General features: G+C 35.1%; 1 protein-coding gene across 2 annotated transcripts in view; it reads right to left on the reverse strand.

The window, feature by feature from the left end:
• The window catches only part of LOC129657945 (UDP-glucuronosyltransferase 2B17-like), a 36,700-nt gene extending 12,002 nt beyond the window's left edge, over positions 1 to 24,698 (reverse strand). Inside the window, exons 1-5 of one of the 2 annotated variants that reach the window (XM_055588729.1) lie at positions 23,978 to 24,698; positions 21,483 to 21,631; positions 19,348 to 19,479; positions 3,796 to 3,883; positions 2,341 to 2,560 (exon numbers count right to left, since the gene is read on the reverse strand). In XM_055588729.1, the coding sequence (XP_055444704.1) occupies positions 2,341 to 2,560; positions 3,796 to 3,883; positions 19,348 to 19,479; positions 21,483 to 21,631; positions 23,978 to 24,698 (1,310 nt within the window). Of the gene's footprint in view, positions 1 to 2,340; positions 2,561 to 3,795; positions 3,884 to 19,347; positions 19,480 to 21,482; positions 21,644 to 23,977 lie in introns of both variants that reach the window. The other variant, XM_055588730.1, reaches the window with a different exon arrangement.
• Positions 24,699 to 25,310: the final 612 nt, after the last annotated feature.

The following is a 25,310-nucleotide window of genomic DNA, read 5'->3' on the forward strand; positions in this document are numbered from 1 at the left end:
CGGGAGAAATATCAATAACCTCAGATATGCAGATGACACCAGCCTTATGGCAGAAAGTGAAGAGGAACTAAAAAGCCTCTTGATGAAAGTGAAAGTGGAGAGTGAAAAGTTTGGCTTAAAGCTCAACATTCAGAAAACGAAGATCATGGCATCCGGTCCCATCACTTCATGGGAAATAGATGGGGAAACAGTGGAAACAGTGTCAGACTTTATTTTTCTGGGCTCCAAAATCACTGCAGATGGTGACAGCAGCCATGAAATTAAAAGACGCTTACTCCTTAGAAGGAAAGTTATGACCAACCTAGATAGCATATTCAAAAGCAGAGGCATTACTTTGCCAACTAAGGTCCATCTAGTCACGGCTATGGTTTTTCCAATGGTCATGTATGGATGTGGGAGTTGGACTGTGAAAAAATTGAGCACAGAAGAAATGATGCTTTTGAACTGTGATGTTGGAGAATACTCTTGAGAGTCCCTTGGACTGTAAGGAGATCCAACCAGTCCATTCTGAAGGAGATCAGCCCTGGGTGTTCTTTGGAAGGAATGATGCTAAAGCTGAAACTCCAGTATTTTGGCCACCTCATTCAAAGAGTTGACTCATTGGAAAAGACCCTGATGCTGGGAGGGATTGGGAGCAGGAGGAGAAGGGGACGACAGAGCATGAGATGGCTGGATGGGATCACTGACTTGATGGACGTGAGTCTGAGTGAACTCCGGGAGTTGGTGATAGACAGGGAGGCCTGGAGTGCTGCGATTCATGGGGTCACAAAGTCAGACACTACTGAGCGACTGAACTGAACTGAACTGAACTCCTTTTTTTTTTTAAATTTTGCTATTGGGCAATATGAGTTACTTATATCTTTTGTATATTAGTTTCTTATCAGATGTGTTATTTTCAAAATGTTGTTCAATTTTGTATGTTGCCTTTCATTTTGTAGGTCATTTCTTCTGCTGTACAGAAGCTTTTGAGCTTAATATAGCCTCACCTTTTGTTTTGCATTAGTTCCTTGTATTGTTGATGTCATATCCCAAAATTTGTTGCCAATACCCTTGTCAAGAAAATTTTCCTCCTGTTTGATAATAGGAGTTCTATGGTTTCAGGTCTTATGTTTAAGTCTTTAGTCCATTTCTAGTCATCTTTTGTAAGTAATGTAACATACAACTCCAAATTCTATTCTCCTGCATATAATTATCTAGTTTCCCTAGTACTATTCATTGAAGGGATAACACTTTTCCTATTGAGTATTCTTCACTTTTGAAAAATATTATTCAGCTTTATATATGAGGGTTTGTTTCAGGGCTATCAATCCTGTCCATTGGTCTGTATGTTTATTTTTATGACAATATCATCTGTTTAAAATTACTATAGCTTTGTAGTACAGTTTGAAATAAAAAGCGGTATGCCTTCAATATTATTTCTTGGGACTGCTTTGGCTGTTTGAGATCTCTTGTGGCTTCATATAAATTTAGAATTTGTTTTTCTATTTCTGTGTCCCAGAAGGCCTTAGAAATTAATCACTCACTCCATTCTTCTTTTTCTACCAAGGAACTCTTTCTAGCTGAGAGTTCTCTCTTGGTGCTGAGCAATGCTGCCTTGAGGATGATGCTGGTAAAATAAAGCTGTCATCATTTTGTTCTTGTGTGATTTATCTCAGGCTTTGTTGTTGTTGTTGTTCTACTGTGTTTCTAAAATTTCATACATGGACTTTAGAGCACTCCCAGAGATGATTTTGTTCATAGATAGTGTCTAACTGTTATTTCCTGCCAGGGAACAAGGAGGCTAGGGTCTTCTCTGCCTCCATTTGGATCTCTCAATTTTGCTTCATTCTCTTTCTCTAGTTTTAATTTAAAATATACCAATATAAAATATTTTAAATTAACAAATATAACTCTATTTTTACAAATATATTTCTATTATTTTCTATTTATAAATTAGCACAAGCAAATAGCAGAAGCTTCTAAACTGGTGTTGGTTATAACTACATGAGGAAAGCTGAGTGGTTATGTTTTTATGATTTTGTTACATTTCCTAAATTCTTTACAGTGATAATATCTGCAATTTTTAAGAAATAAAAAGTACTATTGTTAATTAAAAAATTTATGTCTTTTAACAATAGATAATTTTCTTTAAATAAATGTAGTATTTCTTTGAAGTTGTAATCTATCACTCAGTAGTGGTAGGTGACAAAATAATTTCACATTTAAGAAATATAAAATAATCATTTTATATTAGCTATGCACTGGTTATTATATAAAAGTTATCAATTTATAATTGTATAAAACTGATTATTCCTTCAAAAAACAAGAGGCTTCTTAAAAATATATATATTCTCTACTCACAAAGGGTTGTTAATAACTGCTTTCAAAGCATTAAGCAGATCTGCACTTGTCATTCTTTGCAAGTCTACTTCAACAGCTGCCCCTTTGGCTTTCATACGAATAACATTATCATACTGATCACCAAACACAGGAATTCCAACTATAGGGACCCCATGGTAAATAGCTTCATAGATCCCATTGGTTCCACAGTGAGTGATAAAAGCTCTGGTTTTGGGATGTCCTAAAAATTAAAAAAAAAAGAGAGAAACATTATTATTCTAAATTGTAAGAGTTTCAGAAACAGAAAATCATGACACCTGCATAAACCAAATTCTATTAGGTAACATCTTCTATATAATTATGTGCCATGAGAACACATATAAATTCTTTTTTTTTTTTCATATAAAAATTCTTATAGGCTCTGAATAAAGCAGCAATTAATTACTCCAAGCTAAGTATTATTAGTGATTCCAAAAATTAAGTCATTCCACAGACAACTAAGAAGTTTCCTGCAGAATATATGATGGTGAGTACTTGCCATTTGACAAATTATTGCAAGAAGAATATATCAATAAAAACAAAGGGAGGGACTGTAGAAACCAAATATTTTTGAAGATGGGAAAAGGGAGGTGAGATGTGCAGGATTTCAATGTGAGGATGTTGGCATAACAGGCTAGAAAGATAGGTTACATCAAGTTCATGATGTCCTCTGTTTAAGAAAATAGGATTTGCACTTGACTTTATACTAATATGCAGCCATTTATATTATATATGAAATATAGGTGAAATGGTGTGCCAGATTTTTTTTTTCTCTAGAGAAGAGAGGTAGGATAAAATGGATGAAGAACATCAGGAGTGTGTTACAATATTCTATACAAAAGTTAATGAGAGCCTGATCTAAAAGTATTTTCTCTGACACTGATCCTGGGGAGAGAGAGATTAATCATAAATGCAAGGTTTATAAACGATATTTATGCTAAAGCTTGACAAAGATCCTTGACCAAGGTCTAGTCAGGTTCCTCTGAACTCTTCTCAACTAAAATTTGATTTTGTGGCTCCACTACCTCTGCATTGCCCAATTTTAGCAAGCATTTACTAGGTCAGTTCAACTATTTGTAATTTTTCATCCAATGAACTTCCATTATGTTCTTTGGGGAAAAATTCCCCACTTTTCCTTTCTGTCTACAGAGTTGTATCTCTCTGTCTTATTGTAAAATAAGACTCTCTGTCTTATTGTAAAAGTCCATTGCACTAATAACTATACTTATCGTGATGGCCTTGAATAAAGTGTGCCTTAGTCTTTAAAAAGTGTCATGAATAATCCTTTTTTACACAAACTACAGAAGAAATGTGAAGAACACATTAAAATTTCTTTTTTCTTATTTTAAATATAAATTTGTAGGATATCTGTTATTGAATAATCATTCAGATTAAACTTCATTCAGCTCTATTTATTTTTTTTCTCTTTGGTCTTACCAAGAAGATCATTTTGTGGAATCCATTTATATAGTCGGGTATTGGCTCCTAGTGTTTCTGGTTTCTTTCCTGTGTATCGCCACAGAACCTATTAAGATGAATGTCTTTATTAGAAGATTTTTAGAATCACATCCTGTCAGAAGTTAACCTATGATTAATCAAATTTGATGCCTCCAGGCAATACACAAGCAAACTGAGTCCCCAACAATGAGTGTTTATAAACCATTAACACTACAACCATGTTTTCAAAGGCTTGCAATAATCCTAGTCAATGGCCTTTCATCTTCCAGTTAATTCTAACTTAACCTGATGAAGAAAAATGATGAAGATGTAGATGAAGAAAAACTACAATCTGCATCTGAAAGAACTACATATTGATGTTACTAGGCCACTCTGGTAAAGAGGATTTTTGAAACAAAGATTTCAGAGGCAAAAGGGAGGGATGTTATTTACCTATTTTGAACTTATTTTTTTACATACTTACCAATAACATAGACTCATAAAGTAAAATATTCATAATTATATTTCTCATTTTAAAGTATTGTAAGTCTAGAGTTTGGTAACATTAAAAACATCTACAATGTTGTGTAACCGTCAAATATATGGCATGGCATCCAGTCACACAGTCGTGTCTGACTCTTTGTGACACCATGGTCTGCAGCCTGCCAGGCTCCTCTGTCCATGGGGATTCTACAGGTAAGATTACTGGAGTGGGTTGCCGTGCTTTCCTCCAGGGCATCTTCCTGACCCATTGGATAGGACCCAGGTCTTCCACATTGCAAGTGGATTATTTAACAACTAAGGCACCAGGTAAGAAAGCTGAGTGCCGAAGAATTGATGCTTTTGAACTGTGGTTCTGGAGAAGACTCTTGAGAGTTCCTTGGACTGCAAGGAGATTCAACCAGTCCATTCTAAAGGAGATCAGTCCTGCGTGTTCTTTGGAAGGACTGATGCTGAAGCTGAAACTCCAATACTTTGGTCACCTCATACAAAGAGTTGACTTATTGGAAATGACTCTGATGCTGGGAGGGATCGGGAGCAGGAGGAGAAGGGGACGGGCACCAGGGAAGTCCAATCAGCTCTACGTTTACGTCAAATATTTTCATCATCTGTAACATCAACTCTGTATCATTAAAAAACTCCCTATAGCTCTCATTCCTTAGCCCCTGATAATCTCTGCCCTACTTTCCATCTCTATAAAATTGGACTATTCTAAGTAACAGGTACAAGTGGAATCATACATTATTTGTATATATAAATCATACAGTATTTGTCTTCCTCTGACTTAGCATTATTTTATTTCAGGGTTCACGCTTGTTTCAACATATCATAACTTCCTTTCTTTTTAAGGTTGAATAATATTTCACTATATACACATATGTATACATATATATATGTATGTATGAATGTATGTAAATAAATTGCAAAGCAGAAATAGAGGAACAGGTGTAGAAAACAGATGTATGGATACCAAGGGGGAAGGCAGGTGGGATGAAATGCGAGATAGGGATTGACATATATACACTACTGATACCATATTTAAAGTAGATAACTAATGAGAACCTGCTGTAAAGTACAGGGAACTCTACTCAATGCTCTGGAGTGATCTATATGTGAAGGAAATTCACCAAAATGTGATATATGTATACATATAGCCGATTCACTTTGCTGTATAGTAGAAACTAATACGGAGAAGGCAATGGCACCCCACTCCAGTACTCTTGCCTGGAAATTCCCATGGATGGAGGAGCCTGGTAGGCGGCAGTCCATGGGGTCACAGAGAGTCGGACACAACTGAGCGACTTCACTTTCACTTTTCACTTTTATGCATTGGAGAAGGAAATGGCAACCCACTCCATTGTTCTTGCCTGGAGAATCCCAGGGACGGGGAAGCCTGGTGGGCTGCTGTCTATGGGGCCGCACAGAGTCGGACACGACTGAAGTGACTTAGCAGCAGAAACTAATACAACACTGTAACGTAACTATACTAAAACAGAACTAAAAACTATTAACCCTCCAAAAAATGAAAAACAAAATAAAACAAATTCTTTATCCATCATTTTTCTGACCTGAAAATTGTTGCTCTGACTTGTTCAGTTGCTCAGTTATATCCGACTCTTTGCAACCACATGGATTGCAGCATGCCAGTCTTCCTGTCCTTCACCATTTCCCAGAGTTTGCTAAAACTAATATCCATTGATACAGTGAAGCCCTTCATCCATCTCATCCTCTGTTTCCCAATTCTTATCCAGCCTTCAATCATTTCCAGCATCAGGGTCTTTTCTAATGAGTCGTTTCTTCACATCAGATGGCCAAAATATTGGAACTTCAGCTTCAGCATCATCCTTGCAATGAATATTCAAGACTGATTTCCTGTAGGATTGACTAGTTTGATCTCCTTGCAATCCAAGGGACTCTCAAGAGTCTTCTCCAATACCACAGTTCCAAAGCATCAGTTTGTCAATGTTCAGCTTTCTTTATGGTCCAACTCTGACATCCATACATGACTCCTAGAAACACCATAGCTTTGACTATAGGGACCTTTGTCGGTAAAGTAATGTATCTTCTTTTTAATGTGCTTTCTATGTTTGTTATAGCTTTTCCTCCAAGAAGCAGGAATCTTTTAATTTCATGGCTGCAGTCAATATCAGCAGCGATTTTGGAGCCCAAGAAAATTAGGTCTGTCACTGTTTCCATTTTTTCTCCATCCGTTTGCCATGAATCAATGGGACTGAATGCCATGATCTTTGTTTTTTGAATGCTGAATTTTAAGCCAGCTTTTTCACTCTCCTCTTTCAACTTCATCAAGAGATTCTTTAGTTCTTCTTCACTTTCTGCCATAAGGGTGGTATCATCTGCATATCTGAGGTTATTGATATTTCTCCCAGCAGTCTTGATTCCAGCTTGTGCTTCTTCCAGCCCGGCGTTTCACATGATGTACTCTGTGTATAATTTAAATAACCAGGGTGACAATATACAGCCTTGACATATTCCTTTCCCGATTTTGAATCAGTCCATTGTTCCAGGTCTGGTTCTAACTGTTGTTTCTTGACTTGCATACAGGTTTCTCAGGAGGCAGGTAAAGTGATCTGGTATTCCCATCTCTTGAAGAGTTTTCCAGTTTATTGTAATCCACACAAAGGTTTTAGCATAGTCAATAAAGCAGAAGTAGATGTTTTTCTGAAATTCTCTTGCTTTTTCTAGGATCCAAGACATGTTGGCATTTTGATCTCTGGTTCCTCTTCCTTTTCTAAATCCAGATTGAATATCTGGAAGTTCTTGGTTCACATACTGTTTAAGCCTATCTTAGAGATTTTGAGCACGACCTTTCTATCATGTGAAATGAGTGCAATCGTGTGGTAGCTTGAACATTCTTTGGCATTGCCTTTCTTTGGGATTGGAATGAAAACTGACCTTTTCCATTCCTGTGTCCAGTGATGAGTTTTCCACATTTGCTGGCATATTGAGTGCAGCACTTTAACAGCATCATAGTTTAGTATTAGAAATAGCTTAGCTGGAATTCCATCACCTGCACTAGCTTTGTTCATAGTGTGTTTCTTAAGGGCCAGTTGACTTCGCGCTCCAAGATGTCTGGCTCTAGATGAATGATCACATCATCATGGTTATCTGACTCATTAAGTTACTATGCCTGCTGCTGCTGCTGCTAAGTCACTTCAGTCGTGTCTGACTCTGTGCGACCCCATAGACGGCAGCCCACCAGGCTCCCCCTACAAATATGTTTTAATCACTGATTTCAATTCCTTTCAATATATAGCCAAGACAGAATGTCTAGTTCATATGATCCTATGTTTAACTTTCTAAGTAACCACAAAAATGTTTTTCACAGCAGATGCATCATTTTTACTCCTAGTAGCAGTCCACCAAGTCCTATTTCTCTACATTCTCACAAACATGTTATTTTCCTTTTTTTCCCTTCTTTTTCTGATAATAGATATCCTATTGAATGAAGTATTAATTTTATGTGCTTTTGATTTTCATTTCCATAATGATGAATGATGTTGAGCTTCTTTTCATATACGTTTTGACCATTTGTATATTCCTTGAAGAAATCTATTCAAGTACTTTTCCATTTTTCAATTAGATTTTGTTGTTGTTGTTGTTGAGCTGTAGCAGTTCTTTTATGTATTGTGCACATTAATTCCTTACCAGATACATAATTTGAAAAGATTTTCTCACAATCTACATTTTATCTCACTCTCTTGATAGTATCTTTTGATGCACAAGGGTCTTCATTTGAAGAAGTCTAATTTATATATATTTTTTTCTTTCTGCTTTTGCATGTGCTGTCTTACCTATGAAATCATAGCAAAATCCACTGTGATGAAGTTTTCCCTTAGATTTTCTTGTAAAAATGTTATATTTTTACTTCAAAGTTTAAGTCTTTGATAGATTTTGAGTTGATTTTTTGTATAAGAGTCCAGATTTTTTCCTTTTTATGTGGACCTCAAGGTCTTTTCTGCTAGTCTTCTGTTTTTCTCATTAACAGTTGTTCTTTAATTTTTTGCTCTTTTGGTATGCCAGAGGGAAGAAGTGAACTTAGCATCTTCCTACTCTGCTGTTTTGGCTACACTTCTATCATAGTTTTATGTAATCCTTTTTATATCTATAACACCATTAGTAATTTCTCTAGGTTCATTTCTGACTTTATTTGCATCTATTCTTTTTTTCCTTTTTGCCAGTTTAACTAATATTTTGATAATATTGCTGATCTTTTCAATCAACTAGCTTTTGGTTTTACTGATTTTCTTTTTTTTTTTTAATCTTCTTTTAATCTCTGCTCTAATCTTCATAGTTGCTTCCTTCTACAAGCTTTGGGTGTAGTTTGCCTTCATTTTATAATTCTTTAAGGTATAATATTAGAATATTAATTTTAGATCTTTTTTTCATTTTAAAGGTAGGCACAGAGGTATAAATTTCCCTGTGATCCCTTCTTCCTCTAAATCTCTTATTTCGATCTCTTGTGTTTTCATTTATTTAAAAACTATTTTTAATTTTTCTTGGGATTTATTCTTTGATGTATTTATTGTTAACTTCAAAGCATACAAAAACTCTGCTCTTTAATATCTCCATCCAACTCTTTCTGTAATTAATGCCATAAATTACATATTTAATCAGTGTTCCTAATTACATAAATTATAATTGCTCTATGTATTTTATTTTAATTGAGAAAAATAAAATGAATTGGAGTTACAACCAAATTTAGAATGATATCAGCTTTTAAAATTATTTTTGATCTTACCTTTACTGAAGCCATTTTTGTCTCCATGTGGTTTGCTTTACTATCTCGTAGCTTTTCATTTCATCCAAAAAGAGTCCCTTTTGTATTTTCTTATAGGCAAAGTCTAATGGTAATGATGTACCCCCCTGCTTTTGTTTTTCGGTTAATGTCTTAATTTCTACCTCATCTTTGAAGGAAACTTTGTCTGACAAAATTGTCAATTAACATTTTTTTTTCTTTCAGCACTTAGAATTTATCAATCTAAATTGCAGAGTTTCTGATGAGAAATTTGCTGATCATTTTAGTGAAGATATCTTTTATGTGATGAATTACTTCTGTCTAGCTCCTTTCAGTATTTTTTCATTGTTTTTGGCTTTCAACAGCTTGAATTTAATATGTCTTTGTATAGGTCTTTTTGATTTTATCCTACTTGAAGTTCTCAAGCTTCTTAAACTTGTATATTCATGGAGTATTTCATTAAATCTGTAATATTTCACACCATTATTTATTTAGTATCCTTTCTGTCCATTTCTCTTTTTCAAGAAGTCCTACAGTCTCTATGATTATTCGCAGGAAAGTGTCCTACAAGTGCCTTAGGGTTCATTTTTCTACATTTGCTTTTCTTTCTGTTCCTCCAATTTGATAATTGTGATTATCTTTTCTTCAAGTGTGCTGATACTTCCTCATAGTCATGTCTGACTTGGAACCCATGATGTGAATTTTTCATTTCAGTTATTATAAATTTTTAGCTCCATTTTTTTGTTGTTGTTGTTTTTTAATTTTTCCCCTTTATCAGTATTTTACTTACTTTTTACTTCCTTTCCTTCTCTTTAGTGTTCTCTTCTTGCCTGGAGAATCCCTATGGACAGAGGAGCCTGGTGGGCTACAGTCCATAGGTTCGCAAAGAGTTAGACACCACTGAGTGACTAAGCACACAAAAGGCAAATGTACAGTAAAGACAGGATAGCATCCACACACAAAAGTGATATCAAAACCACCAATGGTGACAAGTGGAGATTACAGATATTGGAAATGTATTTTTGAAATGATATTTGAAATTAAAAGATCAGCAACTTAAAACAGCCATATATATATAGATGCTATACCAAAACCTTATGGGAAATGCAAAGCAAAATCTACAATAGCTACACATATAAAAAAAGAAAAAGCAATCCAAGCACAACACAAAGGACAGTTATTCAACCACAAGAGAAGAGGAGGAAAAAACAGAAGGGAAGAAAAAGACCTATGGAAACAAACCCCAAACAATTAAGAAAATGGCAACAGGAACATACACATTGATAATTACCTTAAATGTAAATAGATTGAAAGCTCTAACCAAAAGACATAAACTGACAATTGATAATGAAAACCAGACTCATATATATGCTGCGTACAAGAGACTTACTTTAGACCTAGGAACACACACTGACTGAAAGTGAGGAGATGGAAAAAGATATTCCATGCAAATGGAAAGCAAAAGAAAATTGAAGTAGTGATACTTGTATCATACAAAATAGACTTTACTACAAGGACTGTTACAATAGAAAATAAAGGGCACTATATAATAATCAATGGATCAGTGGGTAAGAAGAAGTAATAGTAATTGTAACTGTATATGCACCCAACATAGGAGACAAATGCTAACAGCCTTTTATAAAAGGAGAACTCAACAGTAATACAATAATAGTGGGGCACTTACACCAATGGGCAGATCATCCAGACAGAAAATCAATAAGGAAACACAAGCCTTAAGTAATACATTAGATCAAATAGACTTAATTGATATTTATAGGACATTCCATCTGAAAGCAGCAGAATACAGTTTCTTCTCAAGTGGACACAGAACATTCTCCAAGATAAATCACATCTTGGGTCACAAAGCAAGTTTTAGTAAATTTAAAATAATTGAAATTGTATCAAGCATTTTTCTGATCACAAAGCAATGAGATTAGAAATCAACTGGGGGGGGGTGGAATGCAAGAAAACACAAACACATGGAGGCTAAGCAGTATATTACTAAACAAACAGTGGATCACTGAGGAAATTTGTAAAAATCTAAGGATTAATGACAACAAATATACAATATCAAAAACATATAGGACACAGTAAAAACAGTTCTAAGAAGGGAAGTTTTAGCAATACAATATTACCTCAAAAAATAAGAAAAATCTCAAGTAAATATCTTAACCTTAACCTGAAGCATCTAGAGAAAGAAGAATAAACAAAATCAAAGTTAGTAGAATGAAGTCATAATGATCAAAGCAATAATAAATGAAACAGAGACAAAGAAAACAGTAGCAAAGATCAATGAAACTAAAATCTGGTTCTTTGAGAAAATAAGCAAAATTAGCAAAACTTTAGCCAACTCATCAAACAAAAAAGGAAGAGGGCTCAAATCAATAAAATGAGAAATGAGAAAGAAAGTACAATGCACAATACAGAAATACAAAGGATATTAAGAGAGTACTAAAAGCAACTGTTTATCAATAAAAGACAATTGCATGACATGGAAGAAATGGACAAAGTACTAGAAATGTACAATCTCCCAAGATTGAACAAGAAAAAAAAAAAAAGAAAATATAAATAAACCAATCACAAGTACTGAAATTGAAACTGTGACTAAAAATCCTCCAACAAACAAAAGTCCAGAACCCTGATGACTTCACTACAGGCAAATTCTATCAAAATTTAAAGAATCAACACCTATCTTTCTGAAACTCTTCCAAAAATTGCAGAGAAAGGAATATTCTGAAGCTCATTATATGAGATGACCATCATCCTGATATCAAAATCAGACAAAGATATCACAAAAAAAGAATATTATAGGCCAATATCAGTGATAAACATAGATGGCAAAAATCTTCAACAAAACACTAGCAATCTGAACCCAACAATACATAAAAAGGATTGTACTCTATAATCAAGTGGGATTTATTCCAGAGATGCAAGGATTGTCCAATATACACAAATCAATCGATGTGATACACGACATTAGCAAAGTGAAAGTCTCTCAGTTGTGTATAACTCTTGAGACGCCGTGGACTCTACAGTCCATGGAATTCTCCAGGACAGAATTCTGGAGTGGTTAGCCTTTCCCTTATCCAAGGGATCTTCCCAATCCAGGGATCGAACCCAGGTCTGCTGCATTGCAATCAGATTCTTTACTAGCTGAGCCACAAAGGAGCCCAAGAATACTGGAGTGGGTAGCCTATCTCTTCTCCAGTGGATCTTCCTGACCCAGTAATTGAACTGGGGGTCTCCTGCTTTGCAGTTGGTTTTGTTACCAACTGAGCTATCAGGGAATCACATTAACAAACTGAGTAGTAAAGCCATATTATCATCTCAATTGATCTAGGAAAATCTTTTGACAAAATTCAACAGATATTTATGATTTAAAAAAAAAAAAAAAGCTCTGTAGAAAGTGAGCCTAGAGGAAAGTTACCTCAACAAAATAAAGGCCATGTATGACTAACCTGTAGCAAACATTATTCTCAATGATGAAAAATAGAGCATTTCTTCCAAGACCAGTAATACGACAAGGATGTTCCCTCTTGCCACTTTTTTTTTTAATTTAATTTTATTTTTAAACTTTACAATACTGTATTGGTTTTGCCAAATATTGAAATGAATCCACCACAGGTATACATGTGTTCCCCATCCTGAACCCTCCTCCCCCCTCCCTCTCCATACCATCCCTCTGGGCCGTCCCAGTGCATCAGCCCCAAGCATTCAGTATCGTGCATCGAACCTGGACTGGCAACTTGTTTCATACATGATATTATACATGTTTCAATGCCATTCTCCCAAATCTTCCCACCCTCTCCCTCTCCCACATAGTCCATAAGACTGTCTATACATCAGTGTCTCTTTTGCTGTCTCGTATAAAGGGTTATTGTTACCATCTTTCTAAATTCCATATATATGTGTTAGTATACTGTATTGGTGTTTTTCTTTCTGGCTTACTTCACTCTGTGTAATAGGCTCCAGTTTCATCCACCTCATTAGAACTGATTCAAATGTATTCTTTTTAATGGCTGAGTGATACTCCATTAGGTATATGTACCACAGCTTTCTTATCCATTCATCTGCTGATGGACATCTAGGTTGCTTCCATGTCCTGGCTATTATAAACAGTGCTGCAATGAACATTGGGGTACACGTGTCTCTTTCCCTTCTGGTTTCCTCAGTGTGTATGCCCAGCAGTGGGATTGCTGGATCATAAGGCAGTTCTATTTCCAGTTTTATAAGGAATCTCCACACTGTCCTCCATAGTGGCTGTACTAGTTTGCATTCCCAACAACAGTGTAAGAGGGTTCCCTTTTCTCCACACCCTCTCCAGCATTTATTGCTTGTAGACTTTTGGATCACAGCCATTCTGACTGGCGTGAAATGGTACCTCATAGTGGTTTTGATTTGCATTTCTCTGATAATGAGTGGTGTTGAGCATCTTTTCATGTGTTTGTTAGCCATTTGTATGTCTTCTTTGGAGAAATGTCTATTTAGTTCTTTGGCCCATTTTTTGATTGGGTCATTTATTTTTCTGGAGTTGAGCTGTAGGAGTTGCTTGTATATTTTTAAGATTAGTTGTTTGTCAGTTGCTTCATTTGCTATTATTTTCTCCCATTCTGAAGGCTGTCTTTTCACCTTGCTAATAGTTTCCTTTGTTGTGCAGAAGCTTTTACGTTTTATTAGGTCCCATTTGTTTATTTTTTCTTTTATTTCCAATATTCTGGGAGGTGGGTCATAGAGGATCCTGCTGTGATGTATGTCAGAGAGTGTTTTGCCTATGTTCTCCTCTAGGAGTTTTATAGTATCTGGTCTTACGTTTAGATCTTTAATCCATTTTGAGTTTATTTTTGTGTACGGTGTTAGAAAGTGTTCTAGTTTCATTCTTTTACAAGTGGTTGACCAGTTTTCCCAGCACCACTTGTTAAAGAGATTGTCTTTTCCCCATTGTATATTCTTGCCTCCTTTGTCAAAGATAAGGTGTCCATAGGTGCATGGATTTATCTCTGGGCTTTCTATTTTGTTCCATTGATCTATATTCCTGTCTTTGTGCCAGTACCATACTGTCTTGATGACTGTGGCTTTGTAGTAGAGCCTGAAGTCAGGTAGGTTGATTCCTCCAGTTCCATTCTTCTTTCTCAAGATAGCTTTGGCTATTCGAGGTTTTTTGTATCTCCATACAAATTGTGAAATTATTTGTTCTAGCTCTGTGAAGAATACCATTGGTAGTTTGATAGGGATTGCATTGAATCTATAGATTGCTTAAGGTAGTATAATCATTTTCACTATATTGATTCTTCCAATCCATGAACATGGTATATTTCTCCATCTATTAGTGTCTTCTTTGATTTCTCTCAGCAATGTTTTATAGTTTTCTATATATAGGTCTTTAGTTTCTTTAGGTAGATATATTCCTAAGTATTTTATTCTTTCTGTTGCAATGGTGAATGGAATTGTTTCCTTAATTTCTATTTCTGTTTTCTCATTATTAGTGAATTAGAAGATAGAATGGTAGAAATAAATGAATCAGAGAGGAAAAAAGAAAAACAAATTAAAAGAAATGAGGACAATCTCAGAGACCTCCAGGACAATATTAAACGTTACAACATTCGAATCATAGGGGCCCCAGAAGAAGAAGACAAAAAGAAAGACCATGAGAAAATACTTGAGGAGATAATAGTTGAAAATTTCTCTAAAATGGGGAAGGAAATAATCACCAAAGTCCAAGAAACCCAGAGAGTCCCAAACAGGATAAACCCAAGGCAAAACACCCCAAGACACATATTAATCAAATTAACAAAGATCAAGCACAAAGAACAAATATTAAAAGCAGCAAGGGAAAAACAACAAATAACACACAAGGGAATACCCATAAGGATAACAGCTGATCTTTCAATAGAAACTCTTCAGGCCAGGAGGGAATGGCAAGACGTACTTAAAATGATGAAAGAAAATAGCCTACAGCCCCAATTATTGTACCCAGCAAGGATCTCATTCAAATATGAAGGAGAAATCAAAAGCTTTACAGACAAGCAAAAGCTGAGAGAATTCAGCACCACCAAACCAGCTCTCCAACAAATACTAAAGGATATTCTCTAGACAGGAAACACAAAAACGCTGTATAAATTCGAACCCAAAACAATAAAGTAAATGGCAACAGGATCATACTTATCAGTAATTACCTTAAATGTAAATGGGTTGAATGCCCCAACCAAAAGACAAAGACTGGCTGAATGGATACAAAAACAAGACCCCTACATATATTGTCTACAAGAGACCCACCACAAAACAGGGGACACATACAGACTGAAAGTGAAGGGCTGGAAAAAGATTTTCCATGCAAATAGGGACCAAAAGAAAGCAGGAGTAGCAATACTCATATCAGATAAAATAGAATTTAAAACAAAGGCTGTGAAAAGAGACAAAGATGGTCACTACATAATGATCAAAGGATCAATCCAAGATGAAGATATAACAATTATAAATATATATGCACCCAACACGGGAGCACCGCAGTATGTAAGACAAATGCTAACAAGTATGAAAGGAGAAATTAACAATAACACAATAATAGTGGGAGACTTTAATACCCCACTCACACCTATGGATAGATCAACTAAACAGAAAATTAACAAGGAAACACAAACTTTAAATGATACAATAGACCAGTTAGACCTAATTGATATCTATAGGACATTTCATCCCAAAACAATGAATTTCACCCTTTTCTCAAGCGCACATGGAACCTTCTCCAGGACAGATCACATCCTGGGCCATAAATCTAGCCTTGGTAAATTCAAAAAAATAGAAATCATTCCAAGCATCTTCTCTGACCACAACGCAGTAAGATTAGATCTCAATTACAGAAGAAAAACTATTAAAAATTCCAACATATGGAGGCTGAACAACACGCTGCTGAATAACCAACCAATCACAGAAGAAATCAAAAAAGAAATCAAAATTTGCATAGAAATGAATGAAAATGAAAACACAACAACCCAAAACCTGTGGGACACTGTAAAAGCAGTCCTAAGGGGAAAGTTCATAGCAATAAAGGCATACCTCAAGAAACAAGAAAAAAGTCAAATAAATAACCTAACTCTACACCTAAAGCAACTAGAAAAGGAAGAAATGAAGAACCCCAGGGTTAGTAGAAGGAAAGAAATCTTAAAAATTAGAGCAGAAATAAATGCAAAAGAAACAAAAGAGACCATAGCAAAAATCAACAAAACCAAAAGCTGGTTTTTTGAAAGGATAAATAAAATTGACAAACCATTAGCCAGACTCATCAAGAAACAAAGGGAGAAAAATCAAATCAATAAAATTAGAAATGAAAATGGAGAGATCACAACAGACAACACAGAAATACAAAGGATCATAAGAGACTACTATCAACAATTATATGCCAATAAAATGGACAACATGGAAGAAATGGACAAATTCTTAGAAAAGTCCAACTTTCCAAAACTGGACCAGGAATAAATAAAAAATCTTAACAGACCCATCACAAGCACGGAAATTGAAACTGTAATCAAAAATCTTCGAGCAAACAAAAGCCGAGGTCCAAATGGCTTCACAGCTGAATTCTACCAAAAATTTAGAGAAGAACTAACACCTATCCTACTCAAACTCTTCCAGAAAATTGTAGAGGAAGGTAAACTTCCAAACTCATTCTATGAGGCCACCATCACCCTAATACCAAAACCTGACAAAAATCCCACAAAAAAAGAAAACTACAGGCCAATATCACAGATGAACATAGATGCAAAAATCCTTAACAAAATTCTAGCAATCAGAATCCAACAACACATTAAAAAGATCATACACCATGACCAAGTGGGCTTTATCCCAGGGATGCAAGGATTCTTCAATATCCGCAAATCAATCAATGTAATACACCACATTAACAAATTGAAAAATAAAAACCATATGATTATCTCAATAGATGCAGAGAAAGTCTTTGACAAAATTCAACATCCATTTATGATAAAAACTCTCCAGAAAGCAGGAATAGAAGGAACATACCTCAACATAATAAAAGCTATATATGACAAACCCACAGCAAACATTATCCTCAATGGTGAAAAATTGAAAGCATTTCCTCTAAAGTCAGGAACAAGACAAGGGTGCCCACTTCATCAGTACTATTCCACATAGTTTTGGAAGTTTTGGCCACAGCAATCAGAGCAGAAAAAGAAATAAAAGGAATCCAGATTGGAAAAGAAGAAGTAAAACTCTCACTATTTGCAGATCACATGATCCTCTACATAGAAAACCCTAAAGACTCCACCAGAAAATTACTAGAACTAATTAATGATTATAGTAAAGTTGCAGGATATAAAATCAACACACAGAAATCCCTTGCATTCCTCTTGCCACTTTTATTCAACATAGTTTTGGAGAGAGAGGGTTCTTGGTGCCTCTAGCCCTTCCTCAATGCCACTCCTAAGCATTGTATTTTAATGCAATTAAAAATCCAATAATTTATGAATTTTTTTAGATTAAATTTTTAAATGGGTATTACTTCTACAAAGCAATTTTTGAAAGTAATTTGGATATAAATATAAAAATTTTCATAATTATTTGAAACGCAATTGCTGTAATGGTCTGTTTTATCTAAAGCTAGGGAAAAGGTGTCACTCAGTTACAACCTAGAATGATGTCAATATAAAATTACAGTTTGCTGGAACATTGTAAAGTATACTTACTCTTAAATCTTTTACTGGATTATTAAAGCCTTAACAGTTTAAGAATCATTATTTAGGATTTCATTTAGGATTATTTTTAGGATTCATTATTTAGGATTATTAGAAGAAACATTCAGTTCAGTTCAGTTGCTCAATCATGTCCGACTCTTTGCGACCCCATGAATCACAGCATGACAGGCCTCCCTGTCCATCACCAACTCCCGGAGTTCACTCAGACTCACGTCCATCGAGTTAGTGATGCCATCCTGCCATCTCATCCTCTGTCATCCCCTTCTCCCCCTGCCCCCAATCCCTCCCAGAATCAGAGTCTTTTCCAATGAGTCAACTCTTTGCATGAGGTGGCCAAAGTACTGGAGTTTCAGCTTTAGCATCATTCCTTCCAAAGAAATCCCAAGGCCGATCTCCTTCAGAATGCACTGGTTGGATCTCCTTGCAGTCCAAGGGACTCTCAAGAGTCTTCTCCAACACCACAGTTCAAAAGCATCAATTCTTCAGCACTCAGCTTTCTTCACAGTTCAACTCTCACATCCATACATGACCACTGGAAAAACCATAGCCTTGACTAGACGGACCTTTGTTGGCAAAGTAATGTCTCTGCTTTTGAATATGCTATCTAGGTGGGTCATAACTTTCCTTCCAAGGAGTAAGCGTCTTTTAATTTCATGGCTGCAGTCACCATCTGCAGTGATCTTGGAGCCCCCAAAAATAAAATCTGACACTGTTTCCCCATCTATTTCCCATGAAGTGGTGGGACCGGATGCCATGATCTTCATTTTCTGAATGTTGAGCTTTAAGCCAACTGTGCAGGTCAGGAAGCAACATTTAGAACTGGACATGGAACAACAGACTGTTTCCAAATAAGAAAAGGAGTACATCAAGGCTGTATATTGTCACCCTGCTTATTTAACTTATATGCAGAGTACATCATGAGAAACACTGGACTGGAAGAAGCACAAGCTGGAATCAAGATTGTCAGGAGAAATATCAATAACCTCAGATATGCAGATGACACCACCTTTATGGCAGAAAGTGAAGAGGAACTCAAAAGCCTCTTGATGAAAGAAGAAACATTATTTAGGTTTAATTTTAGAATATATGCTCTTATTTCCAAGTTTAATTAAGACAATGTTTAAAATCATTAATTATAAAAAAAATGTAGTCCCAAGACATGCTGTGAATCAAACCTATTATTTTGAATATCTCTTCCTTTATTCTCTGTCATGTTATTTGTAACTTGATAATATGCTTCAGATTTAAAAGATATATATAAGAACAGCAAAAGATGTTAAATTACATGAATGATTTAAAACCTAGGCTTCAAAACCTAGTATCAAACTGACTGATACTTTAACAGTAGCATATGATTAATTTTAGCTCATTATTTAAAGAAAATACTGCAATAGAATTTTCTGTTAATAATGCCAGGTTTAAAGCAAGATAGCAATCAAATACCCCCTTTTATCATTTGTACTTTTTCTTTAGCGCTCACTCAAGTTGAGACTAACAATATCAATAGCCTTTCCTGCATTTTAAAGGTATACTTTACGGTGATCATGGATTTTAAAATAACTATCCCTGAAACAAATATTATCTGACCTTCTGTGGAATCTGGGCAAGGGCTGATGCAATCATATTAGACTTTTCTTCTGAGAGGTTTTTGATTATTGACCCCAGAGTAAACACCACGACTCCATCTTTTCCAGAGCTTTGAACAAACTCTTCAAACTCCTGTGAAGAAAACAGTCTTTGAAATATAAAAGTTTAAAGTTATAATATATGTCACACTCTTTTTTCAATGTGTCTGAATTATTAGAATAAATACATACTTTCATTATGTTAACCATTTCAGTGTATAATAGATGACCTGAAATCCTTATTCAGTTCAGTTCAGTTGCTCAGTCGTGTCCAACTCTTTGCGACCCCATGAATTGCAGCATGCCAGGCTCCCTGTTCATCACCAACTACCAGAGTTCACCCAAACTCATGTGCATCGAGTCGGTGATGCCATCCAGCCATCTCATCCTTATTAGGTGAATTAAAAATTATTGTTACTAAAGGCCCATTTAGTAAAGCATATTTGAGGTATGTGTGTGTCTTTGTGCATGTGTGTTTGTGTTTACAAATTATTGACTGCCTGTTATCTTTTGCCATTTGCTGAGCTCTTTAGATGTATCATTTAACTTAGATATATGGTGATTTTATGAGATATGTATACATTTACAGATGGGAAATCTATCTCAGTAAGGTTAAGTAATTTGTCCAAGTCTACACAGTAGTAGCTGGCAGAGCAAATTTCTACCTTTAAGTTAAATAGTTCCAGTGCTGTACTTTATATTTAGCTTTAGATGCTAATAAGATTATCTTTCATTTTTTCTGATGAATCACTGTCCATACAATGATACAGTTTGGGTACATTTACTTTTCTCTGTTCTCTAAATTTCTATTTTCTTTTATTTTGATTATATATATATATATATTTTTTAATATAAGTTTCCACATACACAATTAGGAATGAGGTAGCCATGTAACATCTGACCAGACAAGTAATGCCAAAATACCTATAAAACATACTCTGAGGATGATAGGAATATATTAGAAATATATAATTTTGAATTAAAAATAAAAACAGTATATTCAATCATACATAAAATAAAAATAAATCTTTTCATCCTGTGTTGAAATACTAGCAAAACTAAGCCAATTAAATAAGATAAAAAATGTGTGAGGCTTGAAATGGAAACACAGGGAAGAAATTTATATTAAGGGATTTCTTACACGGTTATGGAAGCTGGCAAGTTTAATCTGCAGAACAGCACATTAGGCTGGAGACTCAGAGAAGAGCCACTGCTGTAGTTCAAGTCTGAAGGCAGCCTACGGGCAGAATTCAGTCTTTTGTTCTAGTCACATCTGCAACTAATTGGATGAGGCTTACCCACATAATGAAGAGTAATTTGTTTATTCAGGTCCACATACTTAAAAGTTGATTTCATCTAAAAAGAGCTTCTCAGTAACATCTAGAAAATGTTTGTCTAAACAGCTGGGTACCTATCCAGGCAGGTTAACAGATAAAATTAACCATTACACTATGTTTACAGATGATTTGACTTAAGATATAATGTCAATTATAGCATAGTATTAGAGAAGGAAATGGCAACCCATTCCAGTATTCTTGCCTGGAGATTCCCAGGGACAGAGGAGCCTGGTGGGCTACCGTCTATGGGGTCGCATAGAGTCGAAGATGACTTAAGCGACTTAGGAAAAAAAAAAATAGCATAGAATTTGTAAGATACTAGGAAATATTTTAAAATTTATATATAATACATTTTCATGTGTAATGAATGGACTTTGAACAAGAAAAGAAAATATCGAGGACTACTTCAATCAGATAGTAATACATAATCCAAAATAAAGGCTACTCACCTTCTTACTGTAGTGTATAGTCTAAGAAAATAATGACCATTAAATTCTATGTCTGTTTTCTCTGTTTGGGGATCAAATATTGTTAACAATAAACCAGAAATCATTTTAAGAGATAAATACTCATCGCTGGGTGGGGAGGTCCCCTGGAGAAGGGACTGTCTATTCCACTCCAGTATTCTTACCTGGAAAATTTCATGAACAGAAGAGCCTGTTGGGTTACAGTCCATGGGGTCGCAAAAAGTTGGATACGACTGAGTGACTAACACTTCACACTTCATTCATGTAGGACAATAATAAGCACATTTAATTACCTTAGGTAGGGGCTTTGCAGGCTTGCAGTGCAGTCCTCCAACAAATTCAGTATTAGGTAAGTAAGACTGAGGAAATTCAAAATCCCAGTAACTTCGAAACAACCACATGTCCGCTTTCCCCATAATCTCACATAGTGTGGTATGTTTTCCTGAATAAAAATGAAGGATAACAGAGGGAAAGGAATCTGATTTGTTAAATGGGAGTTATTTTTCCACCTAATTTTCTAAGTAAATTCTTAAAGATCAATACTGAGCCTATGCAACCCAACTTAAATCAATTGGCCTTTTCCCCTGAAGAGTACACGATAGTCAGAATATGAAAAAGTAAGCATAGATTTAAGTATGGAACAAAACCAAAAGCCTGTTGCTTTCTCTCTGTCAATGGAGTCTTTTCTCTTGAGCTAAGCCTGAACCCATTCATGTGCTTCTACTAAGTACAAGAAACAGGCAGCAATCCTCAGCCTTCTGAGATAGAGTCGCACCTTCTTTTCTGGATTTCCAATTCATCTCATCATCATTGCTCCAAAAGCCTCTGATTATGTTGAAAAACAACTTGTGCTTTACCCATCTTTTTTCTACTGTTTTCAAATATGCTATCACAACTAATTACATCCTGAGTACTTTTAATACAATTCTTAAAGTGATTGTCCCCTTTGCTACAGTTAATGAAAGTTCTTATTTTACAAGATTTTATCCTCATTGGTGAAGATATTGCACTGCATAATAATCTGGTGGTGAAATAGTTTCTATTTTATAACGAAGCTTACCCAGAGTTTTGGTGTCTTTTTGAAATATGTGTTCCACGTCACTGATAGGAGGAAACCATAGCTATCTGGTTTCTCACCACATGACTTTTTGAATATTCTCTTTGATGTTCTAAGTGTGCTAAAGCTTTGATTAGAAAATATAAGGGATTTGAACCCCTAGGAAGATGCATGTGCATAAGAGATCAAGGCAAATCTCAGTAAATGAGAGGTTTTATTCTGGTAACAACATCCAGTTTCATACTCAGCACATATCTTTAGGAAAATGTACATAGGTTTTACTTCGTCATTTTTTTTTTTAATTTACTTTTGAGCTAAAATATATTGAAGTTAATTGTTAACTGGGAATATTTCTGTCTAGTAGAAAATATCATCTCCCAAATTACGATTTTATTTCTCTATAGGATATTTTTGACCATTGTTTTGTCTAACCTAGGACTTTTATTCTAAAATTCCTTTGTCCTCTGAAAGGTTTATAAAGAGCTTCTCAATTTTTTGTAATGAATGCTGTCTTTCTTGTTTTTATTTCTCATCAATTATTTGAACATATTGATGACATATTTTAATGAATAATTTTATAAATTATGTGTTATATTTTTAAAGTTTGAAAAACATACTTGCAATACATAACATAATGAAGATTTTAAATTCTGAATAGCTAAATTATACCTATATCTTAGAGCATTTTAACATTTATGAGAGTAAAAGAAATGTGGTTCTTCTATTTATCAAGTTTTTACTCTTCTTCTCAGATTATTGATATAGTCCACCAAAAAAAAAATTACTCTAAGTTGCTGATAACTATGGAAGAATCAGGGACAGAGTAATACCCTATCAATAAGGCATCACTCAAAAAGATGCTCCTAAACTGAGTGTCAGATTGCTGGAACCAGAAGTAAACAGACAAGTTCAACCAGGTTGTAGATCAATCAAGGCTTAATCCATGATCAGAAAATGTAATCTAGATGAGATTTTAAGTTATTTTTTTCTTAGTGTTGCCTTTTGTAGCTTGAACTCTCAACATGGATGTGTGATGGTTTCTGCCCACATTTTATGTGGCCATGTCTAGAGATATAAGCACCTGTTTTTGTCACAAAATGCCCAGAAGAAGTTTCAGTGCAACATATCGACCTTGATTAGGTCATATGACTTTTTTTTTAACATATTACATACTGCCAGGCAGCAGAGTTCATTAGAAGAACTCATGTTGTTTGTGAGTTGTTGAATAATTTCTCAGAGGAAATATTGAATAGATACTCAAAAAAGGAAGTGGCTATATAAATAAGAGATCATAGCTATATTTTTTTAAACTTTTTAGGAATAAGCACAATTTTAGTAATGATAGGGTATTAGAGATACATCTGTTAAAATTAGTAACAGGGAAAATAATAAAAATTCATATGAAAATGAAAAAGTTCCAAATGGACAAATCATTCCTGAGAAAGAAAAACAAAGCTGTAGGCATCACACACTCTAATTTTAAAGAATATTATAAAGCTATAGTAATCAAAACAGTATATAGGTTTAAAAACAGTCACCAGGTCCGTTAGAACAGAAGCAAAGGCCCAAAGATAAACTGATGCATATATTTTTAAAATTCAAAACAGTGTAGCCACAGAAGCTTGGATCTTCTTCACTTAAAATACCTTTTGTAAGTTTTCATACAGTCAGATAAATATTTACATTTTTCATAGCATATAAGAATACTTACTATATACACATTTCTCTTACCTAAGACCTTGCTGTAATATTCATCCCATTCTGGAAATACATAATATGAATATATCATGTCATTCACTGTATACAGTAACCAGTTCTCCAGCCTCTGTATAAAAGTCATGTTGTCTGTCAGTCTTGATGTGATACAAGGAATATATGAAGAAGGCATAGGAAGCCCAGCACACAGTCTTTCAATGGCATTCCCATAGAAAACCCGATAAGTGTATATAAATGGAATATTCAGGAGTTCAGCCACCAATTCCCCACAAAATCTTAAAGGGTCAGCAATACATACATCGAACTTGGCTGCCTGTAGCCTGCTGAGTAACTCCTTGTTTGTGATAGCACTGTCACACACTCTTTTGTTTATTAATAAAAATTTTCTGCCTATGTTTGCCAGTTTTATTTGCATTTCCCACCATGAGAATTTTGACATGTCAAAAGAAGCTTCATAGAGAATGGTATTGATCTCTTCCATGGAAGTTTCTTTAGTTACCGAAAGTTGGAGGATCTCCACATTATAGGGAACCTTGGTATGATCAATCAGAAGACTTGGTGAAGGTATCAAGACAGTTATCTCATGCCCACGATGGTGAAGTTCTTCTAGAATAACTTGTAAATTAATCCAATGACTAAAATCCGCAGGCCATACAAGAACTTTGCCCGTCCTTCCAGAGTCAAAGAGACATAGATGCAGCATGAAAAGGATGCAGAAGACTTTCACAGTCTTCATGGCTACTTCTTGCCTAAATTAAATCCAGGCTTAAGTCAAGTGCATGAAACTCACAATCCAAAGATCTCTCCTTAACTTTTTCAATCAGTTCATAGTAGGTTGGGCTGAACTTTGAATTGTGTACTTTGTATTATGGATTAAAATGAAAAACAACTGCTTTGATGGGGGAAGAAAAAAAAAAAAAAAAACTCCATAAACTCAACCCGGGAGTCAAAGGCATCAATCTTCAACATTCAGCTTTCATTATAGTTCAGCTCTCACACCCATACATGACTACTGGAAAATCCATAGCTTTGACTAGATGGACCTATGTTGGCAAAGTAATGTCTCTGTTTTTTAATATGCTCTCTAGGTTGGTCATAGCTTTTCTTTCAAGGAGTAAGTATCTTTTAATTTCATGGCTGCAGTCACCATCTGCAGTGATCTTGGAGCCCCCCAAAATAAAGTCTGTCACTGTTTCTATTGTCTCCCCATCTATTTCCCATGAAGTGATGGGACCAGATGCCATGATCTTTGTTTTTTGAATCTTGAGTTTTAAGCCAACTTGTTCACTCTCCTCCTTCACTTTGATCAAGAGGCTCTTCAGTTTCTCTTCACTTATGGCCATAAAGG

The sequence above is a fragment of the Bubalus kerabau genome, chromosome 7 (assembly GCF_029407905.1).
Source record: "Bubalus kerabau isolate K-KA32 ecotype Philippines breed swamp buffalo chromosome 7, PCC_UOA_SB_1v2, whole genome shotgun sequence".
Classification (NCBI taxonomy): domain Eukaryota; kingdom Metazoa; phylum Chordata; class Mammalia; order Artiodactyla; family Bovidae; genus Bubalus; species Bubalus kerabau.